General features: G+C 44.0%; 1 protein-coding gene across 2 annotated transcripts; it reads right to left on the reverse strand.

Annotated features, from left to right (window-relative positions):
- Positions 1–580: 580 nt before the first annotated feature.
- Positions 581–19424, reverse strand: LOC130535116 (neprilysin-like). Of its 2 annotated transcripts, none has more exons than XM_057049970.1 (23): positions 18878–19424; positions 16295–16477; positions 15374–15409; positions 14806–14967; positions 8801–8881; positions 8551–8646; positions 8339–8457; positions 8164–8232; positions 7783–7917; positions 7534–7635; positions 7316–7452; positions 7101–7194; positions 5874–6002; positions 4395–4493; positions 4218–4295; positions 3937–4040; positions 3456–3514; positions 3240–3359; positions 2812–2945; positions 2490–2555; positions 1975–2070; positions 1791–1867; positions 581–1704 (listed from the first exon to the last, which is right to left on the reverse strand). In XM_057049970.1, the coding sequence occupies exons 1-23, from the start codon at positions 18918–18920 to the stop codon at positions 1605–1607; spliced, it is 2319 nt and encodes a 772-aa protein (XP_056905950.1). In that variant the 5' UTR covers positions 18921–19424; the 3' UTR covers positions 581–1604. The 2 variants fall into 2 exon arrangements, with proteins under 2 accessions (XP_056905950.1, XP_056905952.1); XM_057049972.1 differs by lacking the exon at positions 18878–19424 and adding an exon at positions 17074–17374.
- Between the last annotated feature and the right edge of the window lie 5012 nt (positions 19425–24436).

Here is a 24436-nt window from a genome sequence, read left to right on the forward strand (position 1 = left end):
AGTCATTTAAAGCTAATTATGTGGGTAGGCATAGATTTCTGCAGAGTATTTAATTTTTGCACGCCGCATTAATGGCAGATACAATTTAGAGACAGGAGGCTGTGAGATTATCGTACTTTGAAGCCTTTGACCTACGTTTGCCGACATTATTGCAGGTTCAGTTTGTGGACACTCGCATGAGTTCAGATGTATTTCAAAGTCCTTTTCCAACTCTTATTTAAATGGTGGCGGAAATGACTTGGAAAGAGAAAAAAAGGATTATGGTCAAAAGAAAAATAAGCACAATCGCGGGACAAAACAGCAGTGAATATAACACTAGGCATGTTTACATGACCACTAAAACCTGATTACTGGGAGTAATCAGATTAGTGCAACGATCGGTTCTGACACATTTACACGCACTTACCAAATGCTGCAAATCCTCTGGTGTTGCTGGCCTGTCAGTCTGTCCTTCATCAATTATGAATGAAAGTGGGTTATAGCGATAATAATGACTGATCCTGCTGTCTGTCTGCCATCAATCACTTGTGAAATGAAACTGTAGGACCTCCCACCGAAATGCAAAACAGCTCATTGGGTGTTTTTTTTTTTGCATAATGTTGCTTTAATATTACATTTACCTTCCTGCCATTACAAACAGGCAGACACATACATCTCGCAAACAGCAGAATCACAGATCATATAAGGCATACCAGTTTGTTTAAACCAAAAAATCAGACTGGTAAAAAATCATCGTAACATACATCAATACGCACAGAAGGCTCAGTGAACATAAAGGAACTGGCGCCTGTCCATTGATTATTGATGATTCATGACCGGTTTTTATCATAAAGGCTAAAATAGGATTTTGGTTTATGTGACATTCTGCATCGATCCACCAACTCATTACGATAGCTATGAGTTGAGAGAGAAAAAGAAGGGAACTATTTGATTACAATTTAATATCGACTTCTCTATCCAACAAAATAAAATCTCTATAATCTGTAATAATTTATCTAATCTACGTTAACAACAAAGAGTAAAATTATGCTGGAGGGTGTGTGAGCATGCAGATGAAGGCTGGAACTGGGCAGAACCCAGAGCGCACGGTTCAATCCCACATACAGTGCAGTGGTTCAACCCTGATACATCAATGTAAGTGTGAGTGGGTGTTTGGCTTTATTCATGAGCCGGTGGTTTCCAGCACATTCCGTCTGCCTGCTCCTCTCTCATCCAATGCTTGTACAGTATTTCTGGTGAAACACACACCGACGGGGCAACACGTGATATGTAAAAAAAAAAAATCTAGATGAAACGGGAGAGATGAGATAACTAAAGATGAGTGATTGTACCCACTGTGTAGCAGAATATGATTAGGATCTACAGTATCGTAGTCAGAGAGACAGTTCTCTGCCTGTCTCTGGAGGTACAGTCCGCTGATTTACTTCCACCAAGTGCATAATTCACTTATCAATTCATCGATTCCGGATCCGTCCATTAGGGAGCAAAAGGGGAACGTCCGCTCCCCTGTTAGTCACCCCCCCCAGAACGTTTGGAGTGTAGAAACCCTGGGGGAGGATGTGACGCTCCACCACAGAACAGCGCCCGTGCCGGAGACCCGCACATCACCACACACGGCACCGTTTCTCGGGAGACATGTAGCTGCCGTTTTTGCATTTGAAGGTTTCAGCAAATTGCGGGAAGTTCTGGAGGGTTCCCAGGACTCTGCAGGACACGAGGAAGTGATTGATGGTTCGATATGGATTAATGGGAAATGTTTATAACCGAGTAAGGCATTTGAGAGAATTTACCTGAAGATGCCTTGACTGTGCGTGTCGGAATTAACGCTGCTAAGAACGTGCTCCGGCCGTGCTTTGGAACACCACACCTGGGAGGAATGAGCAAGATTAGCCCACGCTACTACACGCGCCACTAAGCACTGCTCTTTTCCATCCATCCCTCCGTTCATCCATGCTGACACATCAACCAATCTACCTGTGCAAAGTTTAGGAAGAAGAGCTGATCATGGGAGAGATCAATCCCGGGAAGGGGTGGATCCGGCCCATGCACGGCCACGTGGTTTTTGTACGCCTGTTTCATAGAAAAACCCAAAATGTATAGGAAGTTACAGTATATACGTGTTGAATGTTTCTTCCATCATCCCTGTACACTGCCACCTACTGGCCAGTCTGTGTAGGTACAAATAAATCTCAAATTCAACATGGCCGCCAGGTCAGGCAAGCAGAGGTTGATAAAGTCAAAATAGAAAAATTTGAAATTGGCTTCAAGGAACGATGATGTAGTGTAGTTAGTATTACAAAAGCATAACAAAAACAGACTGAAGAAAATCCTGATTAAGGTTATTGTGGATTAAAAATGGCATAACGAGACTAGACCTCGGTGTTTCAGCAGGCTTCCCCATGGTCTTTATAGAGTTTTTGGACAGCGTTAATTATCCACAGAGCCAATCTAATCTTCTGTCACCTCTTCATTGTTTGCAGAATAATTACCTGGAAGGCCTGCCGTAATCCTCCGTTGTCTGCGATGTTTTCCGCCAGGGTGTTTTTCCCATTCATCTGAAGAGGACAGACAACATGGAGATCGTTAGAGACACAGGAGGCTGCAGACAGTGACAACGATCGTCTTGGGAGATGATCAAAGCAGCCCAGCGATGGGTGGACTCAGCGATCGACTGCAGTCCACGAGATTTTCGAAACAGCAGGAGCACCAAAGAGAGAGACAGGCGCACGTCAAAGATGGAAATTAAACTGCCAAAGACTGTCAAAAAACTACTCAATGAGGAGGAAGAAGAATTCCACAAGCAGAACTTACATGAGTCCCGCTGTCCACATCCAAAGTGAAATTGCTGTACTGGTTGACCATGCACTTCGACAGCTCCAGGAACCTCTCATTGGACTCCTTTGTCCACCAGTCCTTCATGTCACCTTTCTCATCATGGTGACGACCTAATGAAGACAAAACACAGAAAAATAACTGAGTGAATTTCAATTTGAAGAACAGGAGGGGGGAAAAATACACCTGTGACTGTGGTGATCGTGAGTTTTCGTGACGCTCCTGGAGAAACATTAGCATTCAAGACCATCGCCGCATATCTGATAGAAAACTGGGAATGGCTAAATCATCACAGGCGGTACACAGAAATTGATTTTCAGAACTGAGTGGTACCAGTTACAGAAAGGGAAACACTTCAATACACATGCCGACATAATCTGCCGAAGCAGCCGCGTGGAAAGTCCTACCATTGTTATCAAAGCCGTGTGTGATCTCGTGACCAATGACCATGCCGATACCGCCATAGTTGAGCGAATTACTTTGGCTTTTACTGAAGAATGGTAGCTGAAGGATTCCTGCTGGGAAAACTGGCCACGGGAGAAAAAGAAAAAAGAAAACTTTAAGACATGTGATCCTAAATATAACTGCAAGGTGTGTGTTTCTTTAAATGATCATGAAATTACCTATTTGGTTTTTGCTGGTTGAGTAGAAGGCATTGACAACCGCAGCCCCAGTTACCCAACTGGAAAATACATGAAAGGTGGAATTCTGAACAATAGTGTAGAGAAAACTGACTGAAGGAGAATGAAATTGAAACAGTAGGGATGCAATCATCAAGCTTTTTTTCTCCATTTAATCAGCTGCATCACTGCTGCTGGGAAGAATGTGTGAGGATCCAGGGATAAATACCCATAAATTTCGTGAGACTAATACCTGCAGGTTTGTTTTCCTGCTATGTTAAATTGAAGGCTGGGCCTTCCGTCTCCAATTAAGCACCAATGTTATCATTTCTTTTACCTCCTTCACCATCCAGGCACACGTGCAAGCCAGTGTATCAAGGGTGTGTGAGTTATGTTAATTGTAAGGACTCACCAGAGCACCACGAGCAAACACGTGGGGGATGCTAATGAAGTCATCTGTTAGCTGAGCAATTATTTAACTTACTTCTCTCTGTTGACTTTTTGATGGAGCTTCTGCAGGCGCTTCTTCTGCGAGTTCTCAGAGTTGTGCAAAATGTTCTCAAAGTACTTGTCTGCGCTGAAGTTTATCTAGTGACAGCACATATCCAGAGAGACAGGGTTAGCCGCGACCAGAGCTACTTTTAGTTGTTCATGTGCTCAAAAGATTAAAAGGATTTAAAAAAACAACAACAACAAATCACTTGTTTTTTTGTCACTGCTTCAGTGGAGCCAGTTAAAAGAGTAGAAGATGAAAAGCCTTCATACATCACTGTACTCGCTGTTGAGGTATTCATCATCCAGAATTTTGTCATCATAGCCGATTTGTTCCCGGATGGCTTTGGCCTGAGGAGCACGAATGGAGGAAAAATGCAATATTTTCATCAATAATCCGCAAACCAAAGACAATGGCACAAATTTCATTGACCGTTTTGTTGCTAATACCTTCTGCTTGGCTGCTTCTTTGGTCTGTCGGTCCATCCAGGTGAGTTGCTCGAGGTTATTAATGAACACTTCTTGAATTTCTTTTATCATTTCTATAATCTGATGCACGCACACACACACACACACACACACACACACGCACGCACGCACACACAGACACACACACACGCACGCACGCACACACAGACACACACACACTTGAGAAGGTTCTACACACATTCCTAAAAGGTCAGACAGTTTCTCATCACTTCTGTCTAAAAGAAGTCGAGGAAATGGCACCAAGAATGACATTGTGCAACAGTGTAATAAAACCATTTCCCTCAAGTGCCTCCCAGTCTGGGTGACTCACCCCGGGTGTAGAAGTGTGATATTATTGGCTAAATACAACTTGCCTGAAATTTATTTGTCAGATGGGGATAAACTGTGGAAAAAAAGGACAATCACATCTCTATTTTTTTTTTTTAAATGATGGAATAAAGAAGTTAAAATCATATATTTAGTGATAACAAGCCCAGAACAAAAGTCTGAGTTTGTTATTTTAGGATATAGACGACTGCTGTACTGACTTGAAACTCAAATACAATTTATAAATGATTAATATAGCAATGCTCATTTGCATTCTGCATCCTCAGACCTTTAAATATTTAGAATGAGCCGACTCCAGCAGTTTTCATGTCTCGTTACAGAAAACACAAATGAATGTTAATCACAGAGGAGGTAGTTGTTTTCGGCTTTACCTCCAATTTGAACTGCAACATTTATCATGAAAACAAGCCAAATGTTGTTTTGCTAAGATGCTTTTTCTTATTTCTGTGATATTTTGCCTTCATTTATTGACATATAATTGACAGTATAATATAAGGCCTGCAAACACCTTTTGCCACAGAGCTGCAAAGACTTGTGCTAATGAGGTTGTTTCATCGACCTCTGAGCTCCTCTGCAGCTGCATGTCTGCGCATTTACACAGATTCAAATGCCAGATATTAAACCAATACCCACGTTTAAAAATGTAATCTGTGAAATGATCAAATAAAGGATGAGCATTTCTATTACTTTTGAATTCTAAAAATACAGATTTGAGTCTTTGCAGCACAGACATGAGATATCAAGTAAGATCTGTCCTGTCTTGTTTTTTGAAGCTCAGGAGCTCAGTTTCCAGAAGGCTTCTTCTGTTCTAGAACTGAACAGAAACCTTACTTGGATAACTTTGACCTGGATGATTGAGAATCTACAAAGACAGACATGAGAATTTAACTTTTCACATGATAATCGATAAAACGCATGAGGAGTCAGTTTAATTGAGTGCATATTATGCACATCATTCAGCGTTTTCTTTTCTGTGACAAGGTAAACCCTTGCTTATTTATGAAAAATAGCAGTTCACATACGAGATCTATCGATCACCAGATAAATTGTCATGGCTAATGTCTAAAATTTGAATTATGATGAAAATAAAGACTAATCCGCACCCCAACTAACCATTTCTTTGCTCTTCTCGGAGAAAGCCTGCTCCACGTACAGCCGCCCCACAGCTTCGTCCATGTTGTTGTTGACAAAACTTACACATTGCCTCCACATTTCTGTCTCTTTGATCGTGCCGTACACGACCTGCCGAGAGAGGAAGGAAGGCGGTCGTTGATTAGAGATGCTGATGACCCGGACAGTCTACTTCACAGGGTCGGGGTGTACCGGTAATTGGATTTCTACCTCATTGTGCGGCTCCACTACAGATGTCGGGGGGAAATGATTAGATTAGGAGGATGTCTGAGTTATAAGAGATGTGATATATGTAGTAGTGACATTCATTTGTTTCCATATTTACAACTGTGCGTTTAATGTACACAGCTCAGACCCAACAACAGGATCACCTTCCTTTGACTATATTTGTCACGCAAGAAACTGGATGTGGCAGCAGGACATTCCCGGCTGGTGTTATCTGTTGAGTAATGAATGCTGACATGGACAGTTCTTGGCATTTCAAACAAGAAAAGTAATCAAATTCTCAGAAATGTTATTGTCTGTACATGCGGAGGTGAACGAGCTGCTGGAGGGCTCCGGCGAGTGCTTGTGGTGTTTTGTTGGCCGCCTGCTAACAGAAAGGTCAGACTGGGCTAAAGCGGCGAATGATGCAGAGCGCTCGCTTTTAAGAGTGCTTCATTCGATCTGGAAGTGTAACGTGGATCGACACCTTCCCTCAATTTCATTCAAATCTGTTTCATTATCTGACCCGATGCGCCTATCGGTTGGGCTTGGTCCCGTCTCTGGTACAAACCGCATAGAGGGGAAAAAAAACAATAATTTCTATCTAATCAACTCCAGATGTTCAAACGACAGAGAAGACATTAAATCCACAATCCTGCACGGCAGAGGCGGGATGTAAGCCAGGCCAAAGAATTTAATTCAGTCCTACGAGCTGTTCGTATCAGTGATGGGGTACATTATCCCGCTGTGTAATGCAGTTTGTGAGTAATAACTATTCTGTGGGTGGTCTCTAAAGCAACATCCACAGGATACACAGTCAGAGATTAAGCAACACTGGTATTAACTTCACTCTGCTCTGTTTCAGTGTCTAGGATGATCATCATGTGTGTGTTTAGGGGATTGTTTTTGGACACTCGGATGTTGATGTCAAACTGAAGCATGCTGTGTTAATTGGATCCTGTGTTGAGCTGCGGACAGGTTCATGTTAGGGTCTGGACGATGTACCTTGCGGTATTCTTTCCTGGTTTCCCTGTATGATCCGCTCAGGCTCATCACCATACTCATAACAAAACGCCACACCATGTAGTTCTGCAGATCTCTGTGAAGTGATATTGGAGGAAGGCTGTTTTCATTGCATGCAATACCCTTACCCCCCCCCGGAAAGATCAACTATTATAGTGTTTTACAAATAAGCACCTTACGTCTCATTAAAAACAGACCTTTTGGAGTACTTGGCCAGTATATGGTTCAGTCTTCTGAAATAGTTGGGAGCATAGTTCATGATTTTCTCCGTCTCTGGGATGGTGACGTTGACTGTATTCATTATCTTCGCCGTGAAGTAACTCCAGTTAAATTTCTTCGGAAGGGTTGGGAAACAAAAACATGTAAACAAGAGGCAAGGTGAGGAAAAGAAGGCACCAAAATCAGTGTACTTTACCTGTGAGTCCACCTCAATGGTGAAGTTGGCATTGAGATCCCCCAGCTCCATCTTGTTGTAAAGAAAGCCTGGGTGGTTACGGTCCTCCTGAGTATCTGTAGCCTGGGAATAAGAGAGGAGCAGAAAAAGTCGTGACAGCTGCAGCAAGGTACTGCTCACGTTTCCCGATAAGCAATGATTCAGGACAGAAAGGAAATCTCTTGTTGTCTCAGGAAGGTTTCCTATTAGAGTCAAGTGTTAGTGTCTCACGTTGGCAAGGTCACTCTCGAACTCCAGAATTCGTATCACTTCCTCACTGATTTGGGTTTCGTTGACAGCCAGTCCACGGTCGTTGCGAATCAGCTTCGCCAGCTCGGTCATGAACTGCATGTAGGCTTTACATAACTGTCAGACACAGAATCGTTCATTATATCTCTGCTGTGGCTTCAACAGGAAGCAGAGAACAGATATTAACCAACATCCTTAGCCCACCAAACAAACACTGCAGTCCCCACATAAACTGATACACGCTCCAATAAAACCAGCACACGGGGCGTCCCGGCTGTTTAGCATATTTGATATTAATCATTTGCATTCAAATGGTTATCAGATGACTCTAGAGTTGAATTTCCCCATCTGTTTTCAACGTACCGCTTCAGAGGAGCCAGTGCAGGCGAACTGATCCCGAGACGGGAGGCCGAGACTTCCCTGCTGGTCGTACTGCAGAAATCAGATTTGAAGATTGTCGGTTGTTTAATGCATCTAATAAACATTCCCCAGAGAGGGAAAAAAAGCACTTTCCCTCCCACCACAGTCCCAAACCTACGTGGATGATATGCGAGCTGGAGTCCTTGTCATCGATGCCGATAAAAAAGTTTATCACGAGCTGGGAGCCGTAATTCACGTTCAGCTTGGCGATGACATCCTCCAGCCGCCACAATTTGCCTGAAGAAAAGAGACGACGGGGCCATTGAGAGGAGGAGATTGCTTGTGCACAACTCTTCTGTGCTGGCACACACTGACAGAGAGATGCTTTACCGTATTTGGCCTCCCAGTTGTCCACGGCAATGGGCCAGTCATACACATCAGGCAGCATCTCGATCAACGGCGTCCCTCCTCTCTTCTCAATCTCACCTAACGTATTCATACAAAAACCATTACTTCCATTTCAATCAAAATTTCCTATGAGTAAAAACTCAACAGTTCATATCACGTATTGTATTTTCTTTTGTAATAACTGGACACACTTGAAGCATCACTAGCCAGGGTTCCACTTGGGCCCACTTACGGTCATTGATGCAGGACTTGTACAGGGTCTTCGCCTTGGTGAGGGCAACAGCTTCCCCTTCCACTGTTTTCTCAAGGACTTCTACAAACAGAGCCGGGTGGCACCGAGAGCAACCAAGAAAGGAGACAGAAAGATAAAGAAGATAAATAAATGAGCGCGCATATGGACAGAGCAAACATAAAAGGGGAGAAGGGCGCAAACAGCTTTGGGTACAACGTAAAGGGTCTTTTCATCTTTGCGGATTTCAAAAGAGAAGCCAGCTGTCGTCCAGATGCATTTACTCGTTCCATTTACAGGGTGGCGTCCATCCCCGTCTCGCAATGTGCCAACGAACATAAACAGTGCTATATATCAAGCGGTGACGCGCGGACAATGACATCATGTTTGACAGCTTACTGACTAATCTGAAACGGGAAAAATATCGGGCACAGATGATGCCAAGTGTTGAATTCTACGTTTTCATAACACGTTCAATCGCTTTGGCGCCTGTTAAAACCAATCCCTCATCACAGCATTACACTAAATCTGAGTGAAATATGATTCGGTGATTAAAAAAGACTTTATCGTCCACCGTGTAGCGACACTCGGCGAGTTTTTTTACTATCGTCATTGCAGCAGAGCTGCAAAAACAAAACCAGCACAGCCATAAAACTCACAAATGGATCTATATATCTCAAAACAAGGATGTGCAGAACTACAATCGACCACACCTGGTGAATATTCAGCCTTGTTTGGGATGCATATTAGAGCCTTTTTGGCAGAGCTGCTCTAAATCAGCTGCCTGAGGGAGCAACAGAAATGAGCATTAAAGAGGGTTTGAGAGGTCCTCAGTGATGCCAACTGCCCCGCAGAGCCTGCTGAACAGGCAGAAAAATGGTTGCAGTCATGCAGTCTGCAGGGAAGATCTTAGGAGTTGTGCGAAACAACTGCGCTCGAACTCAATCACTTTTCTTCAAAAGCTATAATGAGAACATTGTCTCCTTGGAGGATATGCCCCCATGCTCCACTTTTAGGCCAGGTTCTGTTTCTTTTGAGACAGCTACTTGTAATAAAAAGTAGCGTGGCCTAAACGTGACTGAATAAAAATATTCAAATAAAATATCGACAGCGTGATAAGTGGTGTTACTTTGTAAAACCCCGAGGAGCCCCCTGCGAGTGTTCCTCTCTCTCACGGTCACGATCACTCGTTTGGCCTCCAAAATTTGCATAGATATTACCTGAAAATCAGGAGACATCTGCACCAAGACAGGGTCGGTAATCTTCATCTAAGGTACTCAATGTATTCGCGCTCACTGGGGCTAAGCATCATTTAAGTGCCACAACGAGGTAATGTCGTACCCGATTGAACGCCGGCTTCATTATCTACGAGCGTTCTGGGTGTGGTAAATGTAGCACAATTTGCCCCACATTGTCGAACACAGGTGGCATGTGGGAGAAAATAAAAGTCGGAATCGGAGCCTTTTTAACGCACTTGTCCCGTATGACCGGAACTTTGGAGACACTGTCAACATGGAACAGGAGGAAGATCTCTTCTCATTGCCAAGGCAGGTTAGCTTAGCCAAAGGTTAAAACATTCAGGAAAGCTGTTTTGATATCTGATAAAAGGCTTTTCAGAGGTTTTGAGACATCACGCACCAGCAGAACATCCCAATTAGTTGAGAGGGCACCTGCCACATCCTTTAAACGCCGCAAGGAATTATTCAAAGTTATTCAAATTTTCCTCTTTTTAAAGGTTTTAAGTTAAACACCACATTTTTTATTAAAGGAAACTGGGGCCTGATTTAATAACAAATGATGGAATGCAAAATAGTTCATGAATGAGACTGATGCACTAAGATATGTAATGGCTGAATATCTTGTTAAATAACCAGCTGACTGGGAAATAGTCATTTAATCCAGCTTTGTGCTCCTACACAGCTCACATTAACACAATATAATATGTTTGACCCCCCCAGACATCAAGACAAAACTCGAGTTCTATCTTTTATACAACTCTCTTACAGCTTGAATTAAGTGTAAAAGGGACAACATCTAAGATATGTCTGTCCTCGTGAGCAGCTGAGAGTTAAAAAAGAAAGACTTATGACCTTTAGGCCCGGTCTTGCCGGCAGCGGTACCCATTAAGGTTCCCTGCATAATTGTTGGGACGGGACACCTTCTTCTGCAGTGCAGTCATGCAAGCTGAAGATCGATAGCGGACGGGTGGAAGGAGGGTTCGTGAAAGAACTGACCAGGCACGCTCCCCTGAGATGAGAAATCACTCATATAGCCGTGAGCTGTCGACAAAGGGTGAGAAATAACCAGAAATTGGGCTTCAAAGCTCCAACTATTAAGGAAGAAACTCAGTCCCTGTAATGGGTTTCATCAGTCGCTTCATCTCCCTGTTTCCAATCTTCTGCTTGTTGCACGGCTGATTTTTTATTTATTTTTTTGGTACTATTTCTGCCCTTTCACCTGTGTAATCCTCCCAATTTCTAATTACCACGTTTGCACTATTTATGTGCGCATGTAATCTTAATGAAGTCCCACAACCGAGAGCCTTTGCGGGGAGCTTCCTGTGAAAGGGCACAGATCATGTGTGTGTGATTGGATTACCGACTGCCTGGGGCTAATGTTGAACCACAGCAAAAGGATTACCCACTCATTCTATCCCCACACACACCCATGCACACACACACACACACACACACACACACACACACACACACACATACAATACATCCCACCACACCTTTGGATCCATCCGAAAATGGATTTTGTGCCACCTGATGTTCAATTGATGCAGCAGGCAAATGTGTGCCAAACCGCTCAGTGTGGCGCCAAATCCGAAGGTTCTGCATTTAGCTGTTTTCGCTTTTGACTGTTTCATTTACCAACACTGAGGAGAGCTGCCCTTTTAATGATTTAGATCCTTTAGCACGTATTAACTGTATGCGGCTATTGCGAATGACAAGCTAAGCACATTTGTGTTATTAACTATTGCGAAACATAATAATAAATAATAAATCCTGGAGTGGAAAATGTTGACCTCCTGCCTTTGAGTCATACACGCTTTGGGAGCAATAATTTTTCTATGAGCAATAAGTGACGATTTATTGTTATAGCACATCTCTGACCTCTGTGATATCTTATTTTAACTATGTGCATTTCAGTGGACACTGTCCTGTCCATGTTGGGATGCTTGCTTGTCCCATATCTACTTTATATTTAACATAATTAACATCTGTCATTACCATTTTGACAAATACCCCCTCCCCCCATCATTACTATCGTTTTCAGTAACTTGTGAGTACTTTTCAACAGGAATCTTGGAACAGCCCCCCCCCATCTCCGCTCCACAGTGGGGTTTGTGGGGTTCTGGACTGGGTCAAAAATGCCAGGTTCTTCACGGCAGCAAGGTCGATCTCTGTTCGGATGCCCTCTGACTCGTCGCCAAGTGCAGTCCAGGATTTGCGAGCTGCTCGTTGCCTTGCCAGAACTCTGCATCCCAACTGGGAAAATATGCCCAGTTCAACAACTATCTCAGATATATTTGTATTGGCAGCCTGTCGCTGCATTGACACGCTGATCATTTTACTTGGCCATGGCCACTCGGGTCTGAAATCTTATTGATATGTTTTTATAAATGATGCTGCTCAGGGGGATGTTGATATTGGAGCGGGATATCACGTGGATCAGACATTTCGACTGTCTCGTTGTATTTAATCTCGCTTGAGATACATTCTAGTGAACATTCCAGTTATTTCCAATCTCAGGAGAAATGTATCACTGGATTATAAAAACACTTTTATGATGTGAGGCGTCAGTGTTTAAAACATGATTGAGCCATCTATCTCCTGGGCTGTATATTTACTTCTACATCAGCCGTTTCTGACTGGATGATCCCTGCTTACGTCTTGACGGTTGTGTTATCGCAGACATTCTTCAACACTCTGGGCGACCATAAATTGTGGCAGAGACATGAGCCGGGCTCCCGGGCGCCGCTCTTGCCATCAGAAGTACCTTTTACGCAACGCGACCTGAACCTGGAGTAACCTCGTGTAGCGAACAGCAGCAGTTTCCTCCACAATAATAAACACGACACGCACAGATGAAGAGCCATGTGCGCGCTGGGCTGACGCCTGCACGCCGGTGTCAAGTTTCAATGACCTTATCCACGTCGCCGCGTTCTTATCTGCCTCTCGTCACCAACGTGGTTACTATGTTCACTTTTATTTTTGGCCTATCTCCTCTTTTCTTTCAGTGTCCGGTGCCTTTTGCATGTCTCTCCTTCCTCTCTCTGACACTACTGAATAATTAAAACACTCATGGTCAATTGAGCAAATAAGGGCACAGTACGACAAATGCTAAGCTAGTCACATTCAGGGTCCTAATAATGAGTAATTGGTGGCCTCTAACAGGACTGAAGTTATTCTTCAGGTATTTAAGCTCTAACCGAGTGTCCATGCATGTATACACGCATGTAGGGTTTCTTTTTTATTACTAACACGCAGCCAGGTGCTTTCAGAGACTCTGAGGTGTTGACAGGAAAATAACCTGTCAATCAGCAGGCGGTAATATCTGAGCAGGCGGCAGCAGCCAGCCTTGGAGTCAGAGGTCGCATGTTTTAATGTCACCTCCGGAGGAAGGGTCACAAATCTGCGGAGACCCCCCGCGCTGCCGGAGCCTCTGCCCTGAGACGGTTCAGCGGGCTGCTACCATAAAGCAGCAGAAGAAGAAAGGCAAATTCCAAACATGCCTCAGTTTAGAATATCAAATGAAATCTTAAATACCCGTCATTTTCTTTCTCTACGCGCAAATCGAACCTGGGCATGTGTGTCCAGTAGAGTCAGAGACGGTCCAACCATGACTGAAGCTGAAGCGGAATGGACGCTGATAGCTGGCACAGATTCAGGCCGATGATTGTTCAGAACCAGCTCCGACATTTTTCTCTGCTCCGAAATCAAATTTAAGTGGGATTTTTTTGGCAACTTTATTTCATCGTCCTGACATTTTTCTTCCTCGTCTTTCAGGTTTTCAAGCCATGACAGGATCAATGAAATCTCAACATTCTGAAACGGTGCCACATAAACGAGCATACAATAACCAAACGACTGAAACAAGCTGTTGTTGAGCAATGTTTGTTTTCTCACCCACCCTTAGTGTGTGATTTTTATGGCCGTTAGGACCGCCGCAGAGAAGAGAGGTGGGGGGGGGGCCTATAAGTTATTATAACCACCCTGTCTGCAAGAAACGACACAACAGCAAAAAACTTAAAGGACAGGCGCTGTGTTTATTTGAGTAAATGAAACACTACGTATGTGGAGGGGGTGGATGGCAGACTTTGGTCTCTGTTTTGGTCGGTTTATGGGAGAGTTTGTTTTTAGCTGGTTTGTAAAAACAAATGAAAGGATTGAAGGTATGCTTCATCGGCCGAATTTGTCAATAAAACATCTGAAATATAAATGAGCGCCACCATCTTTCCTTCACAATTCATGTTTTGAGGCGCATTCTATATCTGTGCAAAGACATCCTTCTATCTGTCATCATGGGGAGCAGACAGGGCACGAAAAAGGGAGGAAACCGTTTCACTGCGGAAAAATATGTGAGGATGATGATGTATCTGCTGTTCCTCACTCTCTGCGTCACCTTTCCTGCTAAGGATCAATCTCTGTCTGGCTTCCAGATTTACTGGAAAGGACTGTCGCAGAACTCTGAGTAGCAACCAGAACACAAGGGTGTTCCACTACCCAAGACTCTAATGTTTGCCAGAGGTAAGCAGGACACAACACACACACACACAAACACACACACACTCTCTCTCTCTCTCTGCATTGACATTTCCCCCTAACGCTTTGTTTGCTGATAAACTTTGTCGTAGCTCAGACTCTATATTCCCACGGCACCTGCTATTTCTACGGCGCGGCGCATCCCAAAGGACGGGCCTCATCTTCCTGACCGACTGGCTAAATCACGAAGCGGACGGAATTAGGCACAGCTAGGCATGTTGGGAGGGTGTGTTTGACCTTTGACGAAGATGTCCAGGCTGTCTCTTAAGGTCATAAAGGTGCTGTAGACAGAGGAGGATTCCGGGATGACGTTCTGCTTCAGCCAGCTACCGCAGGCGTACTCGAAGAAGTTGTCGCATGGATCCACACTCGTATCCATGTTCTCCAGCAGACGCGCCGCTGCAGAAACAGCAACAGAAACAGCAGAAACAGCCATCAATAAAATGAATATTAACAATGACCAGAACTCTTCCAATCAAGGTGGAGATGAAAGAGCTAAAGATTACCTAAATAATTATTTTAATGCCCAGTTTTTAATAGAAATCCTCATGCAGTTGCAGCAAGAGAAGGGATTCAGAAAGTCCTGATCACAAAAATTTATCCTCATGAGTCCACAGCAATCTCACATTTTGACCTTTAGACTGAATTATCAACGTACTTAAGGAGTTTCTCATTTAATCATGACCAGTGTATAATGGTCATGATTGGTCCAAGTATAATGATGCTTTTGCAACATTCTCAATGTTTCTCTTTTCTGAGAAACTAAATCCTGTTTTGCTGAACAAAAACCACAAAAAATGCTCACCTGAACTCGTGCATTCAGCCGTGGTGCAGACCTCATCTGCAAGAAAACGGCAAAACCAGTCGTGAAAATTTTCATTCATTTGTTATTATGTGGAGCCCTAAATCCCTGCCGCCTTTTCTCTTTATTTTATATCCCTCTCTGACGCACCATTTGCCTAATCTGCTTTGAAATTGTGCCCTTTCTTGAGAAAATAAGAGCAAATTTCTCTATGCTGTTGAAATATTCAGGCTTTTTTATTCATTGTGCGACAGTAGGAACACAGGTGAGCACACACAGAAGCGCAAACATGGGCAAAAGTCTTTAAACACCACTGTTTTCCTGACGCGACAGTTTATACATTTCCCAATCACAGGACAGGAAAAGATAATAATTACTCAGCTCTGCCATGAGACCGTGACAGACAAGTTTGACACATATTTCCAGTAATACAAACAGCGTCATTTTGCATGAATCACTTCCTGCTATATTACTGTTAATATGCACCGCAAACTAAAAGCCTCAATTATACCATTTAATTAACTGGCTTAACATGTCTATGGATCAAGATTTTAACAGATTTAAAAAAGAAAGTCCTGTTAAATCAACTATGTAGAATAACGCAGAATGTATTGACGAGATACATTCTTCATAATTGAAACCAAAGGCTGGTGTCTGGACTGGAAGAATGCTATTATGTACTGTCCATAAATGTTGTATAAACATGAATATAAAGCGTCTTTGCACAATGCATTCTCCTGCCTCTTTTCTGGCTCAGTGGTCATATTTCTGCACTCTGCTCTCTTTAAAAGCACACTGCTTGAGTGAGTTCGAACCACCTGAACCCAGAGTCGAGCAGGCGGAGACGGCCAAGGCCTCAACGTCGAGTTCTGAAAGGTTCACTTAAGAGTTTCTATTAACCCAGACCCTTTCTTTACAACTCACATTTCTGATGGACGGCGAAGAGGACGATGAGGGCCACGATGATGATGAAGAACAAGGATACGATTGTGATGAGGCCGATTTCCAGGGAGGTCCAGCGGGACTTCTTACCCAGTTTGGAATGAGCGGTCTCGGTCATTCTGGACTGTTGTGCTTCAGCTTGATGCTCTAGGCCTATTAACTCACCTGGGGACAAGAAAGGGGGCAGGAATTGGAGCACATGTCGTATTTCTAACATGTCCTACTGTACTTTGACAAAAAGGCATGTTTCAGTCACATAGCGATACATTTTCATAAGCTCTTCACTTCACCTGAAGGTATCAGGTCAGTCATGACATGAGGGATGAGTAATGTTACAGGATAAAACATCTAAATGTATAAAGTAACACAACTGAAAGGCCCCAAAATGATCCAGCAAACTGCTTTGTGAGCCTTTTACAAGTCCAGAGATCAACAGATTACAGACAGAATAAAGATTGAATGGAGGGTCTGTGAAATCTAAAAATGTCACTTGGTTTAAAAGATCATTTTTACTGATCAAATAACATCGACCTTGACGAGCGAGGAATGTCAATGCCCGACGGCGGCAGCTTCCACGCCTCCAGATTTTTGTTATTTTTTTTAATGAACCCTATAGATTCAGACATTAATTGAGCAAAGAGTCTTTCAATACAAGCAGCAGTTTGGAAAGCGAAAAGAATGAGAAAAGGAAGAACTGATCTTTGTTGTTGTTTTGTTAAACCTATCCTGGGGTAAAAGGTAAGAACAGTTTTCCTTCTTACCCTCTGGTGGTGGTACGCTCCTGACAAAGGCAGAAAAGCAACAACAAAAAAAAAACAGAAAATCAAACCTCAACCGGAGAACAAAACAAAAAAAAAACCAACAGAGCTCTCGTCCTCTCCACACTGAAACTCTTGTTTCCCAACACAGAACTTTACAAAGTTCCTGGAACTGGCGTTTAAGTCTGTCTCTTCAGGCAATTAATCTTTAATCCCTGACTGACGCGCATACACAGGCACACACGCACAGCGGCAGCCCCACATCTGTGCACTAGCATGCACTTTTACAAGTGTACTGATGGGTGGGTCTTCCACCCAACTGGCTGAGAGGAGAGCGCAGCCCAGCCGAGTGACAGCCTCCGAGCCTCCTCTGAAACCACATCCATCCCTCCTGCTCCCGCCATTGTTGTGTCAAATCCGCCATCGTTTTTCATGAGTAAACAATAGCTGTGCACGTGCACCCCCCCCCCCCCCCAACCCCAGGTAGTAGTTAATATCTTGACTGGTGATTGGCGGTTACTGTACAAACTAACGGGTCCCAACAGGCTTCCATCTCAGCACCGCCGTGTTTATGACTTCCCTAAAGTCATAAACCTTAATACAGGAGAATGCTAATGGATAGCCTGTTTGTGTTTCGGGGTCGTATGTGTTCTGAGGGGAGCCTGAAGGCAGCTGGGAGTCAAATAAAATGTTAAAAGTGGAGGTGGAGGCTATGAATTAAGGCGTTTGGCTGAACCCCTCGTCTCTCTGGCAGCAGGAGGGGATAGAAACTTGCAACAGCTTGGGTTTTTTTTTGTTTTTTTCTTGACAGATGAGTTTTAAGGCAGTTTTTCAAGCTTGATATGTTAATTATCACTCATATATCAGCAGTTTCTCTGCCTGGTTAAGGATGTTTTGTCCTGTGGGGGATAGAACGTCTGCGTGCAAGGTGTGCTGTTGTTCATTTTGCTGATATCCGCTTAGGGATTTCTTTCTGTAGCCTGTACTTAAATGTCACTATAAACCTTTTTGTTGTGTTCTGAAGTTGTGTTTATAAATCTAAAAACCTCACATTCCTCCTCTCGTTTAAGTTTTGGTTCTTGAAACATCCTTCTTGGATGTATGTAACACAAAACGACCTGTAGAGATTTTTTTTTTTTTTCTTTTCTCCTTAAGGTCTATAAACACGAGCCGTGAAAATGTCACGTTCCGAACAGAGTTTGAAAAAGTGCAGGAATGTGGCCTACTTCAACTTATAATAACACCTCTGGGACGTGATTCGAAGCGCACGGGCTGATACGGCTGCATACTGAGGGTTAAGATGACTTTAAAATCATTTGGAAGGGAGGGAAATTGATACCTGGAGGTGCCACATGTGGTCAGGCTGAAATATAAGTCAAGTCCATCCCTTTAACTGCCTTTATGAGAGGACAGAGTCAACTTTTAAACTAACATAAATTACGTCTCCACAGCACCCAGCTGCTCTTTTGGGAAAACACTTCCACATACTTTAGGAAAACACATCTGAATGAGCAAAGTGGAGGGTTTTGGGGATGTTTCCAGTACAGTAAAGAGTCAAAGCTTCATGTTTAGAAGCAGCGCGCGCACACACACACGCACATACACACGCACAGGCACTATCAGACGCACCCCTTTACCCCATCTCCTGTTGCACCTCGGGAATTCCAAAGGGGGCTGGCATGATCAACCTGTGCACGCTGCCCCCTCGCACGCGCAAACAGGCAGGCGTGCGCGGACGCACGCCACGCACACATGCACACAGATGGCACCGCGTGATAAGGAGCGCACGGGGACGTGAGCGACTTACCAGATGTCTCGGCAAATTTTCGCTCGATGATGTATATGGGCATCACATCCACCAATCAGACCTCCATCCAATCACCAGCCGGCGCGAGAGGTGTTGATCGATCTGCTGCACACTATCTGTTCGCTTCACCCCGGATCAAACCGATTCCGTCTCTCTTCTTGTCCTCCTCCTCTTTCTGGCTTTGGTTGGCTATTTTTGGAGCGCACATTCACGCAAACACACGCACTCGAGAGCCTTCGCCAGCGCCGCCGCGTTCTAAAGTGTTACCACATCTACCCACAGAGGATCGATGCATTCAAATGAGCCATCGGGCTCCTGCGAATGTGCCATTGGTCAGGTGCGTGGCAGCGCAGAGAGGTGGAGGAGAAGCCTCCCGAAGTTGTCTCTTCCGTCACGGCGGCGTTTAAAAGTGTCCATGTTAGCGGCACTTGCTGCCGGCGGCACCTGAAGGGGGTCCGGAGCGCAGTTCCAGGTGCGCAGCTGGGGGAGTACAATGTTCCAAGCGCGGGGCCACCTCCCGCAGCTTTCGGTGCCAGGCGAAAGATGGTGATAGCAGCAAGGTCGGCTTCCAAAAATAGATACCTTGTCCGGATTTTTCCAAAACACTCCAAAGACTGTGTTGTGAGGAGTGGGTGGGCTACGGCCACTGGGCATCATAGAAACAAACGGCACTTCAGGCTTTACGGTAAAGAGCTGCGCATTTAAGTCCATCAGAAAGGTTTCCACAGCAGTGCTGCAGATGTTTGATCATAGATGATAGCAGGGACTTTTATTTTAACCACAATGCTGAAAACAATTAAACCACAGGAAGTTTACCTGCTCTCACTATGATTTTATTTATTCACTTGATTTGTTTTTTTGGGGGATAGGGGGGGCAGTTTTACAGGTTATGATGAGCTAAATGCACACCTGAGCTCAGACAAAGAAAGAAATGAAAGGACAACTGGACTCAGAAAAAAAAGACCTCTATTTCCATCAGGGAAGCAGTATTCAGAGATTCTGGAAAATCCAAAGACCAGAGTTGGAAGGTCAGAAGCCACCCGAGAGACTTTACTCGAGAATTAGAAGGCGTTAAATGAAGGCTTAAGAATGAAAACTTCCATTTGAAGATCTCCAGACACAGAATGCTGGAGATGAGTCTGAATGCATCCGCCCACAGATGGATATCCCACAATGCATTCAGGCAGAAGTAAAAAGGGCTGATTCAAGCAAATTAGGTGCAGCTACTCCCTATTCGGATGAACTCTGTTACGACTTTAAAACAAATAACACCGTGACTTGAAGGAAAGGGCTTTAAAGTCTGGTGGGGGTGATTATGGGATAGCGAGAATGATGTTTAACAGCAAAAACATGAGCAAATCTGTGAGACACTTGACCTGTTTAAATACGACCTTTAACTTCCTGGATCATATGATTAAGAGGAGCAGAAAGAGAGAAGATAAATGAGCAAAATGGTGGTGCTTCTAATAAAATGGAGGCAAAGAGAGCATGTATTTCTGTGTGTCAACGCTCACAACGGCAAGCTGTCTAGGGCATACCCGCCCCGGCACAGAGTGGGACCCAGTAGGAGCTGAACTGATCATATTAGCAGAAGAACCTGTTCCACAGGTTACACAAAATTACAGTTGTGCGGATGAGCTTTCACAGATAATAAGCAGTTATCTAAAAATCAAGCAAATACTTGAGGGCTTATTGTGAGTTTAAGGGGCTGTTGTTCACCAGAGCCAACAGAGCATCTGAATACAGATGGATGTCCTACAGGTGATTCAGCTGTTCAACAAATAACGAATGGATCCCATTTCAATAGAGGAGAAGGTGCACCACGGTGACGTCTGGACTGTCCCCGCAAAAGGGACATTAAAGGTAATGGGATGGAAAAAAAATGGTAAGTGGAAAATCACAACCTGCCCCGAGGGAATGGAGTGAAATTGAAAGTGTTTGGGAATGCGAGGAGGGAAAACAACGCAACAGTTAATTTTATGGTGACCTTGACAGGCTGCTGAAGTCGGGCCCCAGCTTTTGTAGTTTGTTTTGGAATTGCGAAACTTTTACTGCCAGCAAAAGGGAGGCAAGTTTGAGGAGGAACGCGGTGTCGGCTTCCTGAGCATGAGAACGGAGCACATATCTGGACAGATGTGCGGACACGCAAATCACAGGGGACCTTTCACTGGTGTATACATAAATGTCAATCACAGACGGCATGACATCATCAAGAGCAAAGACGAGCAAAACGGATGCCGTTTCAATCCAGCATTTCATGTTTTTCCAACATTTACACAGGGGTGCAGAGATGAGACTGTAAATTTCACTCGCTCACGCTACAAGTTCATTCAAGGGTCACCTCTCAAATGAAGTCTTGCAAACACAAACGTTAACAATGCGCAAACAACACAAACACCTTTAAAAAAAATCCCATAGAACCAATTTAGGCCCTTCCAAATGACTGCTTCATATCACTTTCACCCGACGTGATTATGTAGAAGCACCTCAATTTGATAAAAAACATATATTCTAATTATATGTAAGGTTCTAACCAGCTGTGATGTGTGCCCTTTTAACTGGTGTTTGCGTGGGAGCTAATGGAAACATCCTTCTGCTGACACGGAGCTAATGAACACACTCCCATCTGCACGGTTATGTCTCACATGTTCTTTTATAGAGTTTCCCGGACAGATAATCAGCACGTTGGGGCACCATAGATTCTAAAGTACACAAACAAACATCTAAGCTATGATTACAATACCCAAGCCATGTAATCTGGCTGAACGTGAGCATTACAACTCCAAAGTTATTATCTGTGTCAGGCTGAGAACACAGTGAAACCTACTGTGGTGTCCTCACCATCAGGCGGCCGCTGTTTGTGATAATGAAAAGCCTGATTCCCATCTGAAGGCATCTATTAAATATACGTGAAGCCTATCTGATGGTGGTTTTTCGCGTGTTGCTGCCTGTTATAAGGACACGCCTTTAGGCAGCAGTGCAGCCTTTGGCCATATTTCCAGTCATGTGATTGCAGCGCGTTTTAAAATAAAGCCATGCATCTCATCACCGCCGCCCATTCAGACCAGCCTGACGGGCTCCTGAGGAGTATTGAATTCTGAACACACCGTGCCCCCAGGTGACACAGTAATTACTCAAGGAAAACACACTTCGGGTGTTGTACTACATACCATAATTTACATGTGTAGATAAGAAGCATGCACAGCTAACCCTTAGCTATGATGGCCATTCATTTAGTTACAGAGGTCTGAGTGACAGATCATTGTTGAACCCTGGTAAACATTAGCTTTATTCTCATCTTTTGCCACGTGTTCATGTGTCAGACAGCTGCTTTTGCTAAAAACCGACACACCACCACTACTGAGCTGCCTCGGGTTAATCGTTTAGAGAATTTGATTGCGCTGACTTGTTTTTACGTGGCACCAACAGCTCTTGGGGTGAAAGAAGAGCCTGTCTTCCACCGACGTTTCCAGCAGCTTTTGTCACCAGGTGATTTACCTGAGTAGACAAATGGTAATCTGTCTGGTTTGCATTTATAGCGCACGTCAATGCTCTGGGAATTTTATTCAAATCAGCCTGATTACTGTGCACAGGGAGGGGTCCAGTGGTCAGAACCTTCTTAGGAACCTTCATCTTTTCCTGAATTGAGCTCCACCAGCTTGTTGGCTGTTCTAATAGCGTTTCTTCTTTCGCTCTATTTTTGAGGTAAATTTTTGAAATGCGGGCGTACGGAAGTGCAATCCGACAATCAGCAATCTTTAGCGTACAGCCACACCCCTCAATAATTCCAGGGAATCTGAAAAGTCCCACCTGCAACTGGGTACTTTTTCAGGGATAGTTGTGTAGTTCCTGTGTAATTTCTGTGTAAATGCCAGATAAATGATAGATGTTCCTCAGGTGGAAAAGCAGCTATTAGGAAAACACATTAAATAAAATAAGATGATAATGCTACACTACTTGATGTTGAAAAACCACAATATAAAATGTCCTATATTCCTACCTCATGTCTATTACTGGAGATTTGCATGATTGTATCTCCGATCAGCGCTGTATGTGTCCATCAGGCTCACAGCTTTTTAATGAGACAAGGGTCTTAAATACACTGACACGCTGTCTGTCAGTCTGACAGTTGATGCCCAGGACTCAGCCACATCCCGCCAGGTGTGGCTGAGTATCGCAGAATCGGGCTTGTTGAACAGATGTCACCTCAAGGCTCCAACAATTTTGATTTCAATGAGGAATAGAAGCAGCTGAACAGGCAGCTAATGTCATCTGGAATGTGAAAATGACGCCATAAGTTGCTCCCCGGCTGTTAGGAAAGCGAATGTTCAGTGGGCAATTATGTGATCATGACTGGAGGGAGTATGGTCCATAGAGTCCAAGGGGTTGGGTGATAAAAATAATGAATAACGCCCTCATGGACAGTTCATGGTACGTGCATATGAGAAGGATCGATTAGATATTTTTATGAATAGAAAGACCCCTCTTTTGTTCCATACCATGCTCAAGCTCCTATATTTGAATACAAACACTTCAAATGCATCTTCCTGGTTCGTTATCAGGAATACAAGATGCCTGTGCAAATGACTCGATAAATGTAAAAGTCAAGGATAAATAAACAAACAAAAGCATGTAGACAGAATCACTCAACACCTTAAGCTGGCTTATAGCAATATGTAACATGGCTGGTAACCAACTCTTTACTGCCGGTACCTGCACGTGTCCATGCAATCTGTGAGAGGAGCCCAGATGGGGGTCAGAAAATAATGAGGCGGGCACTAATGACATGCTGGAAAAATTGAGAGCGCTCTTGAGGTTGATTGTAGGGTGGCGCTGGTCGTAACGCGGCATACGCTTTCTCCTCCAGGCAATCACTTCAGAGAAATATGCAATCAGGATAAAACACAGTTTTGCTGTGTGTGTCGCACGGTTTGTGAGGCGTGGCACCATGAGCACAGACCCACATGTGGACACTGGGTCCTCGTGGAGGCTGTTTCCAATGGTTTGGGCGACAGCACGGACGTGAGCGACCTCCTGAAGGTCGTTTTCTGGTCTCTGGCAGTGCTCATTCTGTTTCACTTTGCAGTTAGTGGTTCTTCCCTGCTAAGGCCATCTCCGTCTCTCCTCTACTAGCCTGTCTCACAGTATCTCCTCCACGCTCTTGGTACACAGCAAACCTGCCTCTGGCTCCCTGGAGGCGCTCCAGCATCTTTGGGCTGCATCATGCTACAACCAGAGTGACGAAAAAAATGCAAAACTGCCCAAGAACCAGCCAGAAAGAATGAAGAGGGAAATGGTCTGTGGCCACCACCTGCAAAGCCGCTCCTTAATAAGCGTTTTTCTTGCTATTTGTGGCTCCCTTTACCAGTTTGCCCGTCCCTTTTGCACAGCAGCTGATTATTTTGTTCTCAACTGGATATTTTTTATAGAGAATTTTTACACACATGCGCAACAACTATTTTGCTCCCTCATTGTCCGTTGTCTATTCTCTTGATTGCCACTTTTGCTAAGTGTCTTGACCCCTGCCCTCTGCTTTGATCTCATGTGAATAGGGTCTGA

Source organism: Takifugu flavidus, chromosome 12 (assembly GCF_003711565.1).
Source record: "Takifugu flavidus isolate HTHZ2018 chromosome 12, ASM371156v2, whole genome shotgun sequence".
In the NCBI taxonomy this organism is placed as follows: Eukaryota; Metazoa; Chordata; class Actinopteri; order Tetraodontiformes; family Tetraodontidae; genus Takifugu; species Takifugu flavidus.

Coding starts and splice junctions, on each gene's coding strand:
- LOC130535116 (XM_057049970.1), bottom strand. CDS start 18,920: ATGCCCATATACATCATCGAGCGAAAATTTGCCGAGACATCTG. Junction 7,195..7,315: donor CTGGCCAAGTACTCCAAAAG/GTCTGTTTTTAA, acceptor ATCACTTCACAG/AGATCTGCAGAACTACATGG. Junction 2,071..2,489: donor GATTACGGCAGGCCTTCCAG/GTAATTATTCTG, acceptor TCTATGAAACAG/GCGTACAAAAACCACGTGGC.